At 38.2% G+C, this 15452-nt stretch overlaps 1 protein-coding gene across 6 annotated transcripts in view; it reads left to right on the forward strand.

Moving 5' to 3' along the window:
- The window catches only part of pbx3 (PBX homeobox 3), a 57763-nt gene extending 52858 nt beyond the window's left edge, over nucleotides 1-4905 (forward strand). For 2 of the 6 annotated variants that reach the window (XM_022753713.1, XM_022753721.1), the window contains 4 exons: nucleotides 246-323; nucleotides 771-883; nucleotides 1799-1888; nucleotides 3655-4905. In XM_022753713.1, the coding sequence (XP_022609434.1) occupies nucleotides 246-323; nucleotides 771-883; nucleotides 1799-1888; nucleotides 3655-3747 (374 nt within the window). In that variant the 3' untranslated portion in view covers nucleotides 3748-4905. The remainder of the gene's footprint in view (nucleotides 1-245; nucleotides 324-770; nucleotides 884-1798; nucleotides 1889-3654) is intronic. The other 4 variants (XM_022753729.1, XM_022753738.1, XM_022753746.1 and 1 more) reach the window with 2 other exon arrangements.
- Nucleotides 4906-15452: the final 10547 nt, after the last annotated feature.

Consider the following 15452-nt stretch of genomic DNA (forward strand, 5'->3'; position numbering starts at 1 on the left):
GTTGTAGTCCCACTGAGCGGTAGAGCTTTTTTCTTTTCTTTTCTTTTTTGCTAAATAAAGAGAAACATAATTGCTGGGAGTATTTTACCTACAGTAATAGTGTTATATAAAAATGACATATGCAGTTCATATTGAATAAAGCCCAAAAGGTTTAATGAGTGATGTAATGATGCTGAGTTTGGACTAGGTTGCCCTGCGTCGGGATGTGGTAAGCTTATGAAGTGGTCCCTTTTTCTTGCACCCAGGATTCCAGATGAAAGATGAAGAGTTTCAGCTGGATTCTGCAGAGAGCAAAAACACTCTTTTAAGCAACATGTTTACTGGTACTGGTCTTTTCATAAGCTTCTTATTGTCCTTGTCATTTACCATGTGATATACCTCCCTGCCAAAGTTAGACTGGAAGTAGGTGATGTGGAACAATTGGGAGCTTAAGCGACCAACCACATATAGAACTGGTCCCTTTGTGTCATGTGATTTTCATTTTCATTTGTGTCCACCGCATCCGTGAAAAGATCCTCTCCAGTCCTCTTCTGTTTGTTTCTTTGGTTCCCTTCCTTCACCCTTGTAGTTGCTTGCTTTATGGGAGTCTTCCTTTAGTGCATTTGTCTGCCTGAGTTGGGTCTGTGTATGCAGACACACGCGCGGTGTGTGTGTGTGTCTGCGTTACTTGTGTGTGTGTGTGTGTGTGTGTGTGTGTGTGTGTGTGTGTGTCTGTGCTTTCCCTTTATAGCCCTCTCATGTATTCAGCTACTTACATCTTCCCTTTCCAGGTTCTTCAGGTTCTTTTAACCTCCCAAACTCTGGGGACATGTTCTTGAGCATGCAGAGTCTGAATGGGGATTCTTACCAAGGGGCACAAGTCGGAGCCAATGTACAGTCACAGGTAGGATCAACAATCAGGGACAGTTCCTGACTACCAGTGCAGAGAGCTGTGCTTGTCTTGCCTGTGTACTGAGCCATCCACAGTGCAGTCTGAAGCACATTAAACCAAAAACAGAAAATAGGAAAAACATGCTGCTCATGGGAGGGCAGTTCAAATTACCACAGCGAGGCCTCCACTAACCTCCGATTGACTCAAGTGTTTATGACTATTTCGCTTTGGATGGAATATTTTGGCAGCCAAAATATAATCCCACCCCACTGCTATCATAACACAAAGCAACTTCCTGGTTACTATTCCAAACATTTTGTGAATGCATTTGGCTTTGACTTGAGCTCTTGGGTTGGTATTGGGTTTTTGGTACTGTGTTTCCCCCTCCCCCCTTTTTTCTGTACTCTATATTGCTGTCTTCCTGTCTCATCTTGTTATTGTTTGTTGTTGATGTCCTCCATTTTGTAAGTTTAACGCAGCTACACAACCGACACACAATCACAACCATGTGCTTACGAGACAATAAAAAAAAAAAAAAAAAAAAAAAAAAAAAAAATAGATGCTTATTCATGATTATGGTAAAAAAATAAAAAAAATAAAAGCTAATTTAAAACAGCCGTAGTGTATGTTACGTTATTGTCACTTGTGCTTTTATTTTTGTTTCTTATTCCATAGCCACTATAGATGTAATAGATGTAATAGACAGCATGCTAGTGATACCCTGACATTACATGTTTGTTTGTTTCTTTCATTAGAAAATCTATTAGCTGTGTTACAAATCTGTTTAGTACATTTGCTGTCTCCGAAGTCCCTTTGTGATTTCACACTAGTCACTATCTGTTGCTTCACTGAGCATGTTTACAGTTGGTGTTGGACGGCTGCGAGACACCCAGTTGACCAGCTTGCACACCTTGTCTGTCCCCTCAGGTGGATACCCTGCGCCATGTTATCAGTCAGACGGCAGGATACAATGATGCTCTTGGGGGAAACACGATGTATAGTCCACATGGCTTGAATGTAAGTAGAGCTTTTTTATTGGTTGCACATGTAGATTGTTGCAGTGTGAAATGAGTTACTTCTGTTTTTCATCATGAGAATATTCTATTTTTAATTATAAGCAATGACGGCACAGTCCATTATATTCCATTACACACATGTGAGATACAGACAGACACACGCTTTCATGCGTGTCAGCTTCCCGAAGCGTGCGCAGTAAAATATTACACATTGTGTCTTGTCACTTTGCCACCTGATATGAATAAAAGTTGAATTTGATAAAACATATTACACAGCAGGGGAATGAAACCTCCAGTTTTACTTTAATAAACATCCTTTAATACTTTGTTTGACTCAAACCAAAAATGAGATGGAAAAAAAAAAAAAAAAAGAAGTCCTTTCACTGTCGGGTATCTGTTGCATTTTAGCTGTTTTGAAATGCTTCACAGAATTTTCCATAGCCTTATCTTCATGATAAAATATGAACATGTGATCGCCCGCAGCCCTTTTCCAGACATGAATTCCATCTTTCTTGATGAGATTTGATATGGCGCCTTTTTGTAAAGCAGCGCATAATCTGAAGCTATCAGAGTAAAGATTAATTTCGCTGATGAGAGAGGATGAAGAGAGAGGGAGAGAGAGAGAAATGGTATCAGACAGCTCTCTCTCTCTCTTTTTTTTTCCTCTCTCTCCCAAAAAAGACAGAACCTCAGTATTTGCTCTCTTTATGTTGTTATGCCTGTTGGGTAAAATGCATGCATATTCACACTAATACTATTGAAAGCTTAAGCATCAAAAAATAAGGTGTTGAATTTACATCAGTGTTGCTGGAAATTTAAAAAAGAAAAAAGAAAAAAAAAAAAAGATGTCTATGAAAAAAAATGAACATATTTAATGTAAACAAATGGTGGGGGCTGTTGCCAGCGTTCACTGCGTTTGGTGTCATTTTGGCTTTGCTGAAGCTTTATTGCTATAAGCTCTTTAGACATGTCAACTCCTCACAGGATCAAGTGTTTTTCACTTTCTCACAAGGTTTCTCACTTCCGTGTGCAGTGTAGACCTGTGCCTACTGGCTCTCCACAGCTCAGTGTGATCCCTGTTCAAACAGCAACTGACGGCGCCGAGCTACCTTAACGCATGAGAACAGAGAGTCAGAACAAAATAGTAATACAGTAATGAAATATTTTTGAGCAAGTCAAATTTTGGCAAAGCTTCTGTTTTGTAGCAAGATCCCTGAAAGTGCCTTAAAGATATATTAGCATAGACTAACCTTTAGCTTTGTTGGCGGTGACGTAGAGGGATCCAGTAAAGGCTAGGTCATGCCTGGAGCAAAGGAAAGTCAGGCTGGCTAAGACTGGCTCTCTTGGAGAGGCCCTGCCCTGTCACTTCCACTCAGCTCTCCCCACCTCACCCTGGCCCGAGCCCTCCCTCTTCTTGACTGACAGGAGAATATGTAGCGACAAGCTGTCGGCCGCTGCTGAAATCTGCTTAGACACTGATTTCGGGGACTGCTCCCATTGGTCGGGACACGAGACAAATTTGTTTCAGAGAGTCTCTGTGCTGATGCTACTGTAATGTAAAGAGTGCTCAGAGTCTGGACTAATCACACGGCATCAGTGTATTTGCAACATTTTAATATCGGCTGACACATTAGTGCAACCTATCAGTTTTATTCTGTTTCCTTTCCATTTCTGGAGTGTTGTGTTACATTTTGGGGATAAAACTGCAGCGAGCTCATGTTGCAGAGATTGTGATTGTAATCTCAACCTCTCCCATTTGTGTCCCAGGCTAATGGGGGATGGCAAGATGCAACGACTCCGTCTTCTGTAATATCTCCGACAGAAGGACCTGGAAGTGTGCACTCCGATACCTCGAATTGATCCGCTATTAATGCATCTTCGCCTCAAGCTGGGCATGGACTCTCTCTAACTGTCTGACCAACTGCAGAGGATATTAAAAAGAAAAAAAAATCACTACAAATTTGTTTTCCTGTACCTTAAAATTTCCCACGACCATGCCACACAAATGACATCCTCCATCACGAACACTGAGTGTTTTCCTGATTGTTCAGTGCTTTCTTTCTGTCTTCATAAATCAGCCGTTAATCACCGTGCCCTTATTTGTTTGTCGTAGGAGTAAGCACACATGTGTACAAATAGAAAAACAGCCCTCAGATGTTACTCTGTAAACTTTCAGGATAATTGTCTCCTCCGAACTCAAAATACTGGATGACACTTGTGTATTTAACGTGACATTTTATGACATTTTAAATGCCCATTTGTTTGATTCTTGATTTAATCACTACCCTCCATTTTGATAATTGCGTTCTCTTTCAGTTCTTACAATACATAGATTAAAGCAGCTGTTTCTTTGACTGTAATGTGCTCGCAATCTTGTCCGGCAACTCAACAATGCTACTGTTGACAGCTCAATGGCAGCTTTGTAGTTCCTTTCAAGATTTATTTTCGCCTTACAGCCGTATACATTAGTACAAGGGAATGACTATTCAAACTCTGGAGCATAAAGAAGTGTAATTGATTGCTTGACTATATCATGACACCATTCCATATTTTATAATTTGATGTTTAGTATGTACATATGTAAACATTTTTTTTTTTTGTACTGCTTATGGAAATCAACAAATCCCCCACAGTAGATCATTCCTTCATGGCACAGGAGCAGGCCCCCATTACACAGGAAAAGTTGTACATAATATAGCTAAAGAGTAATTATACATCCCACCAATCAATCCACAGCTTTATTACCTCATTCAAATCCATAGAAACCAATAATTTCCAACTTTTTCTGTAGCTTAGAGTGCTCACTTACTACCTCTAAACAATATCACCACCATCGTTTCTTTTGCCCTTATTTAATGTTTTTATGTAGTTATTTTGATTACATCTTGTAACACTGTAAACTCTTCACTCTCTATGTAATCTAATGTATATTTTAATCTTTTAATAAAATGCTGTTGCTGGAACCGCAACTTAAAATGACAAAAATAAAAAAATGAAAATGATAACAATTAATTAATACCATGGAAAATAGCGCGGGGAGGGCGCGGGCAGGGTGAAGAAGAAGTTGTTGGTCTGTGGCTTTTACCGGGGGGGGTGGGGGTGTGGGGGGGACGGGGGTGCGATGAACATTGTTGATAAATTAACACCAAACAGTGAAACTGTTGTAAATACTGAAGAAAAAAAAACATTTTGAATGTTGCTCATCTTGTTACTAAATCATGCAAAAAAAAGAAAAAAAATCACTATAAAAACTGTAATGCATAGAGGTTTCAGTATTCAGAACTGTAAATTTCCAGCTCTGTTCAACAGGGTTCAAGACTTCTTTTCTCTTTTTTCTATTGTATGTGATTCTGAAACTGAAAAAGTCATGACAAATGATTTGTGGCAGTGATTCTAATGTATTAAAGATGTTTAGTGTTACTTTCTAACCAGACTACACCCTGGACTGAAAAGTCTTCCTTGTGGTAGTTGTGTAATTTCAAACATGAATAAACCTTTTGCTTTCATGACATCAAGGTGTGTTTTCTTTCATGTTTGCTGAGTCAGTACCAAAAGCTTTGGCACTTTTCTCCATCATAAATACACCTGTCCGCTAATATTACCTTCAGACTCAGATTTAAGATGCTTTTTTTTCCCTCTCATTAACGATAAAAACAATTAATTTTGCGTATTTTTAAATAATTTATCCATCATTTGCATGCAGTGATTCCTGCACGTATGAGACCTTTGCTCTCATTTCATATGGTGGGTAGAAAGTAAAGGCTTAACCTGGTTTGCAGCTACTGTGGAGCTGACATGGTTAGTGCAATTAACTGAAATGTCAGGCACTTCTAATTCGGGCTATTTTGTCTGTCTGTTGTGGAAAGGCTGCCTTAATGGATCATTGGTTACCAATTCCACATGGAAATTGACACCCATTTATTCTCATTTTCTCAGCACAGTTCTTCATTCCTGTCTTCTTCCTGTGCTTGTGTCCGATGTTTGTGTCTCTCAGTCATGGACCCTCCTGCTGTTAATCTGTGCTGAAACGCCAAGTGTTTGTTACACTGCTGCAAGTGGAGGAACTAATTTAATACTTTTGCGTGTGTGTGTGTGTGTGTGTGTGTGTGTGTGTGTGTGTATGTGTGCGCACATGAGCGTGTGCACGTGTAAGTGTTTGTTTTGATTTCAACACATGAGCGTAGATAGACAGGAAAAAGAGGAAAGAGATGTTACAGCTTCACATGAGTTTAATTCAAGCGCAATGCACAGACGGCTTCCCGGGAGAGCATATTTGTCCACTCAACCAGTGCAGAACTTCATTGAACACCTTTCTCTGGAAATCATATCTTCATCCCGATATCGCACACCCGTGCCACAGATTTCCAAATGTATGGATAATCCTTTTTGTATGGCAATTTGAGTGAAAAAAACAAAACATTGCCTTTAAGGTACATCAAAAAGAGAAGCGTAATGGATTTTCATACCTACTTTGCATACCACTTTTTCTTAGCATTATTAATATGGATTGGATTCTGCTTGAGGGATATTTTGCAACACGTCGTCGTTGTTTTATTTAACATTTAGTGCAGCCACACAATGAAAGTGGAGTGTGCATAAGCACAAATACAGTATTCCTTCTTATGAAATCATTTAGAGTTTGAAGTCCAGTCCTGCTGTACCCTGCCATTTGGATTACAATCTATTTGCTCACTCTACCTTTACAAATAGATACATTTGCTTCCTCAAGACTTCAACTATTGGATTTTAAGTACTGCACTCAGCAAAATTGGCCTCAGAACCTTTTAAATAAAGAAGTTACATTTTCTGAAATTATGCCTATTAGAGATTTTTCTAAGGTTCATTAAAGACGACATTTTCTAAGTAAAATTCACCGTGAAAAGCATGCATCATTAAATATGGAAATCCAGAATTATATTAGCAATATGCACCAAGCTAGTGCCAATTAAATTAGAGAAAGATATCATTTATATTATTAAGGTAGAGTTCATATTAGATTAAATATAAAATGTAATTCTTTCACGGTTTGATTTATTGCTTATAGTGCATTGTTCACAGACCCATGTTATACTGTATTTCAATGGAAAGATTGTTTATATTAAAATGTAAAAAGCTGTAATTGCATCACACTATTGCTAAATTAAATTGGTTCAAACAGAAATTCATAAGATGGCATATATATTTTTCCTTCTTTAATGTGACTCTTAAGTATGCACAGTGGTGTGCACACAAACAACTATTTTGTTGTTAACTTTAGAGCTGATGGAAAAATGTGTACTTTCTGTAACCCTTAGAAATTTGATTTCAGAGCGTAAAACAAATTAGTCTAAGTCGAGTCCAAGACAATACGCAATAATGTTGTAGCTTTGATCAGACTGGGGGTAGTATGCGGAAACATAGAAACCCAAGTGATCATAATTCATTGGAAATCATTAGGAGGCTGTTCCGGATGCTGATTTGAGTTAATATATAACAGCTGATAAATTTTTTGTGCCTGTGATCATTGTTGGGCATTGCTAATTGTTGATGATCAACAGTTAAGATGACCTAATGCATCTGAGCTCAAAACAGAGCAGTGAAAAACATAAATGTGAAAACATTTATCAACTTTGAATTTATTTGTTTAGTGCAAAACAGTTGAGAAGAATATGTTTCAATATGAGCATTACAGTGTTTTATGATTTACCACCAGTAACACAACAGTGGAAATTACTTGAAAAAATCCTTCAGACTGGTTGTCCGCCCCTTCAAACATCCACATTCAATAAAATGTCATTTCATTTTTATTTTAATCAGTGTAAATAACATCTGAAATGGAAATGTTATTCTCTCAATATGATGCTATTATCTAAATTTATGTTTAATGGCTTTGTTTTAATTGCAAGTATATTGTATTAAAACAAGCAAATAACGATGCAAAGTATGTAAGCAAACAAGTCAACTTATATGTTATGCCAAGGGTTTACATGAACATACTTAGAGTAGCATAACCATACATGCTACTCTAAGTATGTTAATGTAAACCCTTGGCATAAGGAGAGTTTTCTTTTAGAACAGAATTTGTGATTTTCCTGAATTTTGATTTAACAGATCGGGTTAACTAATCCTCCCTTCTGGAATAACCCCTTTAAATAACACTTTTGCTTTGTTAGCGCTTGCTTCATGATATGCTCATAAAGCCAGAGACATGAGTCTGAGACTAGTGTACAGTAGTTTAATTTACTGAGTATAATGGAGCAGAGACTCCCTGCACTGATCTCTGCAGCAGCACTGACTTCTATTAAGAGATGAGTCCTGAGTGTCCTTTGAGCTTAAAACAGTGGAGTTAATTAACATTTGATCCTACCTCTACTTACATCTTTAGAAATTCAATTTCAATTTCATTTTAACCCATTCATCCATTTTGGTGCTGGAAGATTTAAGACTGCATGTAGCCTCATCTCTGAACCGATGGTGGCTTATCATAGCTTGTTGGGCAAAAGCAGGCATGTGAAGGCTTGTGACAGGAGACAGATGTTCGCCTTACCTCTTAGCAGACGCGTGTCAGCAAGCAAGGGCCTTTGTGCTGCTCAAATATACTGACACCAAGTCACAAAAAAAAGAAAACAGCAAAAAAAAAAAAAAAACAGGAGCAGTATATGTCATTCTTTCTTTAGTTCTCTGTGTCTGTCTCTCTCACATGCACGCATTGCACAATAAAAATTAAATAATTATATCATGTTACTTTATTAAATCAATGGCCGCTTTAATTTAAGGTTTGGACCTTTCTAATTTGGCTTCATAAAGACTTCATTACTGAGCCAAATGTGTCACCATTCACTTAACTGCACAACTTACAAAGCAGGTGCAAAGTCACAGAGGCAGATGATAGATGTAGCATATAGTATGGAGCGCAATTTCATATAAAGCCACAAAAGGCTCAAGCATAGTAATGTAAAAAGGATTGTGGTGACAGCTCTTAAAATCATTTGATCTATAGAGGTGCAGCGTCTGCTTTTGATTAAATTTGGTCCTTTGTGGCCTCATTCATATTTGTTCATATTGTTTTAAGGAACAAATATGTTAATACATGTGTCATTTCTAGAAATAAATAAATAAATAAGTTAGAAAAGATGTGTTTTCCAGCCACAAAAATCGTACATTAACACAATTCAAACATAGCACCTGGCACCCTGAAAACACACCACAGAACTTGTGGTTCATTTGTCAGTTGCATGGAACACTCACACTGATGTTTTCATCTTAGGGCTGAAGCCGGAAGAACAGCGATGCTTTCCATATAAACATGTATTCCAGCTCAGTTCATTGTGTTTCGCTGATTTTTATTAAAGCTCAATAACTAAACGGGTGACACGTAAATTAACAACAATAATTACCCACAAGTCTTTGCATAAAAATTGCGGGTTATTATTTTAATGGACAAATATTTTGAGTGCCTTGTTTTGACCAAACTGTAATAAATGTAATATTTCACAAACATAATGTCGCTCTAATCTAGTGAACAAAAAAACAACCAATATATGTAATATATTAGAGAACAACAACGCTTCCAAACAACAATCTGGAAATCATGATTATTTTCAATGTCAAATTACAAACAGCATATGAGTTTTCAGCCAGAGCAAAGTGGTGACGAAAAAAGTTGTGACTTTTTTTCTTTTTTTTTTAAAGTCATGCTGAAATTGTTGTTATTGCTTAAGTTACTTAAAGGTTCCCTGTGGAGTTTTTGACCACTAGTTGTGCTATGGGGAAATGTTTGTATGAATGGATGCCTGTATTGTCTGTTTCACGCACTCGCATGAGGACACACCCGCTCTAACAAAGCCAGTGAAGAAGACAAGGTAGCATACATGGATGTAAATAATGTGCAAATTAAAATATTTTGAATATCGCCTTCACAAGTTTTCAAGGAAAGTGGATTCAACTCATTTGTTAGACCTCAAACATGTATACAATGCATACACTGTAATGTAAATATATACAGTATATATTAATTTTTGATTGCTTATATAACTTTTTTATTGTTTATAAGGAAATTGTAAGGTACTTGCAGGCATCTGATTTTGATGATTCAATGTGAAATGAAAAACTGTATATTGTGACGCATTGTGACGTATATTGTATCTTCCTATCTTTCAATACTGTCATTTAAAATATAAACCAACTGCAGTAAACTGCAGTTTACGCACTCACTGTTCACTATACGTCTTGTACAGTGTTTCCTAAAGAAAACTCAAGGACAATATTATTGGAAGGCCGTGGGTATTAACTGTGAGTTGTTGGTGTTGGCGCACAGTATGTCAACCAAGAGCTGGCAGAGCAAGCCCATGGACGATTGTATAAGTGTTAAGTGGGATGGAAAATGCTTGATTAGATTGGCAGGACAAGGTAAACTGGGTGCTGAATCAATGCTACACCCTAAATTTGTGCTTGGGCAACAGCTGTGGCAAGAAGGATGATCCTGAGAATGGGACACACAGATATCTGTGTATTGAGGGCACCTACTGGAAAAAAAATAATGTGCCACTGGAAATAAGGTAGGGGCTCTGGGAATTTTGATTTTGCCACCTTGATTCTGGGAGATAGTTTTGCCCCCGCCATGTCTGATAGAGGATATATCAGGGAATATATCTTAATTACTAATTTAAGAAAAAGACTTTAACCGGTGGCATATGTGATAAAAATGTTACTCTTCAAAGGGGTGTCTAAATTCTTCTTCCTCTCTCCCTGTGTTTCTTGTCTCTGTCTGTTTTTGTTCGGATGTATATCCTGACATCCAAAAACAAATGATCCTGCTGTCAACATCTGGAAAAAAGATAAAGCGGCTGAACCAATTTGTTATTCAAGATTAGGCAAGTGGGTCATTGACTAAGTATACCAGACAACAGACTAAATTCATTTACAAGCTTAAAAAAAAATGTATAAAGTGACAAGTCTACCTAAAGTGACAACATGTTTGTGACTAGCTGCCTCTGATGTTTTTTTTTTCTCTTTTCTGAAACTTAAGATGGTCTGTTAAATATCCTCTGCAACAGAGATGGGATGATTCAAAAGAAGATGGCGACATGCTGAGAAAGATTATCAAAAGCTTCTGCGAGTTACAAAGTAGTTTTGAGCTTCTAAATGAGCTCTACCGTCAGAGTTATATTTGAGTTTTATAACTTGGATGTAACTTATTGTTCTCCCGCATCAGTATTTACTGCTGCAAAAGAGCAAATGTTGTTTGAGCTGTAATTTTACATCTCCGAGAGTCTACAGAGAGGCCGGAGCAGTCATTTGTTCTTAGTGCAACTACACTCGGGAATGAGTACACTATGGAGCTCTACCTAACCCATTGTCTTTGTGCGTCTTTCCAGCAGCACGGATACAGATCAGCACTTACAGTGTGTTCTCAGTGTGTTCTCCTGTGTGTCTTTGTCTTCGTGAGCCATGTACAGGTTGTTTTTTGTTCTGTGTGCTGCATTATGTCAGAGGGGAGGCACCATGAATGAATAACTGCTATCAGTTCGGTTTAGTTTCTTTTCCAAAGCTGATCTACATGACCACTCCGTCTCAGTTCCAAATAGACCCAAGTCTTAAGTTCAGACAGAGAGCAAGGCAAATTTTGGAGGGAGTGTGACTGCATACAAAGTCAGTGGAAAAACACAAAAATATATGTGAATTCGGTCGGGCTGGCTCAAGTGACACCAAGACGTATCAGTGCAGAGCTGAAATTGTTTCAACTTGAGCAAAAAATGTGCACGTATTACAGAACCTTATGAATCTGTTTCGTAAGCATGTGAAGACAAGAGGAAAGAAGAGAGAGAGAGAGACGGGAGGGAAATAAAAGACACAAAGACAAACACATAAACACACAGTCAGTGCCTCCACTGCTAGCAAGCTAACAGCTACAGTCTCTACAGTTTTTGTGAAAAATGCAAGGCAAAAATTTGTTTCACTTTCAATCTGAACACATCTGGACTAGCACAAATTTGTTTTCAATACCACTCACCTGTCTGTTATATGGAAAGTAGCAGCCATTTAGCTCAGCATAAAGACTATAGGAGAAAACAGTTAGCCTGGCTCTGTCTGAAATGAAAAGTTGTGATTTGTCTTTTAGCTTTCGACAGAACCAGGCTAGCTAGTCTTTATGCTAAGCTAAGCTAAGTGGCTACTGTTGTCTTCATTTTTAAAGGGCAGATATGAGAGTGGTATCAATCATCTCATTTATGTCTCAAGAAAGAGAAAGTGGAAAAGGCACTTTTTCCCCAAAATGTTGACCTATTACTTTAACTGTGATGTCTTCACTGAGACATGCTTGTTGTGTTCATTATGATTATTTAGACACACCACATTGTTATGAAATGTGTGAAGAACATCAAATACACACTACTACGTTTCATAACAAGCCGGTGAAATGTTAATTTGACTGAAATCGATCCAAACCTGAGATCCACCACCCAGCTGCTTTGATTCTGGTAATTACTTGAAAGAACAACTAATTTTTACAACACATTTTCCCTCCTTCATGCACTATCTAGTGCAGTGTGGCTATAGGCTACACTGTGTAATGGGAAGTCATTAGCTTTTGGTCTGATGCAGTTTGTTCTCAGTCCCTCGCTGCTACATTTATATTTCATATCTTATGTTTCACACTGTATTAACAGCTGTGGGTTGTTTTTGCCATCTGCAGACAATTACTTTAGTTTACTTGGCTTTGTAATAATAACATGTTTTCTTCTTGCAACTCTCTCAATAGACAACATACTGCAAATTCTTGACAGGTGCTGAGGCATTTGCTCGGGAGACATGGTGAGGAGGATTATTACTGCATTATTTAGTTCTCCTGAAATAAACAAACACATTCCCTTCCTGGCATCATGTGCGACTATCAAGTCAGCATTGTGTTTTGCATCGCTCCAGCTCGCAGCAGCCAATTATGATTTACGTCGACTACCAAGAACCTCAGTGCCCCTTTTCACCTCCAACAAGACCCACTTAGTGACGAATATTTTCCCTTCCATACCCTCTCATTTGCTCCATATCTCCTCCCTTTATGACCTTTTTACATTCACCTTGCCTTGTTTCACCTACTTGCTATCACCACAGTGGCTCAGGTTCCGCTCCACAGTCTAGTTTCAGTATAATAACTTGACACTTCACATTGCATTAGTCTTAGTCCCGACAACAAGGTTATGTGACCTATAGTGTCAGAGAGCATACACCATACTTGCCTGGAGTAGCTATTTATCAAGACAGCTTTGGGCCACCTATGATTCAGAGCAGAACAAATACAGATGTGAGGCTGTTATACTGAGGACATATTTGTCCAGCAACCAGAGCTTTAGCTAGCAAACACCATCACACGGGTTCCTCGCACAGGGACTTCAATGGAACTTTTAATCCTGTACAAGTCACCAGGATGTATGGATGTATTTAACACAATGAAAACATTATTATTATCCAATCTTTGAATTTCCCATTAAAATTCCCTTGGTTTGGTGTAATTGGTGCAATCTAAAGACCGAATGTAATAATTTACTGCTGAATTAATTAAGACATGTATACAACTTATTTTTTCATATCAATCAGTTGATGTTGCATATAGTCATTCCTTAAATTCCATATGTACAATTACACACTCGTACCTCAGGGTGTAATAATATTTGTACATTTTCAAACATTTTGGTGTAGAAATATTCAAATATTAGATATTCTGCATGTGTCAACTATTGATGAAGAAGAATTAGAGGCGATGCCTCAGCCAAGTGTTTAGGCCCATGCACTGGGTGGAGACCCTGGGCTGCAGAGAAGGAGGCCAATTCTGAACCCCGAGGAAGTCATTAGGAGACCAGTGACCTCACTGGTGCAGAGCTCAAAAAAGCTGCCCACCGGCATAATGTCATATTTTACATGCCATCAGTCATTCTACCACCCCCGGCTATCAAACCTGATGAGCATACAGATATTGACCATTTGAGAAAATTATCATGAAGAGGATTTGTGGGTATTTCCTTTGTATCTGATCATGACTTTTGGACATGCAAAATAAGTGCCCATTCTTTAGTGCACAACTGGCCTTTATAACAATCTCTGACATTATAATTGAAGTTATAGGCGCGTAAACCCATTTTAGACATGAAGCTGGAGTTATGAAATGCCTGTATACATTCACGACTGTTAAGCTTTCACTCTGACTCAACACACTGGCTTTAGCTCTTACCAAGTTGCCCTTTTCTCCTCAGTACACATCATATGATGAGGCGACACGTGATTAGCACTGCCCATTAAAGGCATACATATATATTTTTCACTGCATGTCAGCCACTGTGGCTACAAGTGGTAATTACAGGATCAAAAACTATTTAATTTCCCTACATTTCCCAAAATCCTTGTGATTCTGTTGCTTTATAAATGTGTGTATTTCTTCCTTTTTATAATTATCCTGGGATCTCGAACTAGGTGTGTGAGGCAGGTTTTTAAGGAGTCTGGAAGACTATACGGAGAAACTGTAGACCCATTAAAGGGACACTGCAATAATTTACAGTTCAGTTTACTCAGGAGGAGTAGCTGCTATACTCAACCTGTGAAGACAGAAGTTAAATTCTTTTCTGTGGCTCTGGAAGCAGCTGTCTGAAGTCTGAGGATGATGTCATCAGAGAGACTAAATTTTTAACCAAAACCCTGTGTTACAAACCACATTGCATTTACCAGTCAGGGCAATTCTAACAAAAGTTGCTATTAAATTGCATCATAGTTTCCAGCATTTATGTTGAGACATGGGATGTTCATGCTTAAAACTGCATTATGGGTGATATTTATTTATTCAAAGCGAACAAGTTTGACCAAAATGCCAAAATTCAACCATCAACTACATGATGGAAGAAGAATCATAAATATAATCTATATGCACACATTTCTTTTTATTGAATTATATATTTTATTTGATTTTTTTATTCCCTGTGCATTGGTTCTTACAATACAACATCAGATAAGGGTCATCAAGCAAGCTTAAATTAAACTTCACTTAAAGCCACAGATAGCAACTGCATTTTGTGAACAGGAGTACATAGCAACACAGCAGTCTAACTGGCATTGACTTATCATGATTAAATCAGAGAACGAATAATTGTAAGCTTTGTGGCAAACCAGGCAGAGGCATTCAAACAACACTGTGTGCTTTTGCATTCATCAAAACCCCTTGAGCCTTTTCACATTTCTCTGCATTAAGCTTCAATGTGCTTTAAGAATCGCCCCAGAAAGCTGTGTAACCAGTGTGGCTACTATGTTGATCTGTGCTACAATCTGCACCACTGTGCTGCATAATTTATTTTATTGCACGAGAAATAAACCCCTATCACTCTTCCACACAATCGCAGCCTTAGTAAATGTGTTTATCTTGTTTATTTCTCTCTCTCTCTCTCTCTCTCTCTCTCTCTCTCTCTCTCTCTCTCTCTCTCTCTCTCTCTCTCTCTGGGTCTCTGGGGTCCAAGCAGCCCCTGTCTGCTTCCTGGTGGTGTCTGGGAGCCCAGGTCTATGAGGCACCAGGATCATTTTCCCTCTGTAGTTGTTGTCACCAGCATGGA

Source organism: Seriola dumerili, unplaced genomic scaffold, assembly GCF_002260705.1.
Source record: "Seriola dumerili isolate Sdu_G_001 unplaced genomic scaffold, Sdu_1.0 BDQW01000017.1, whole genome shotgun sequence".
Classification (NCBI taxonomy): domain Eukaryota; kingdom Metazoa; phylum Chordata; class Actinopteri; order Carangiformes; family Carangidae; genus Seriola; species Seriola dumerili.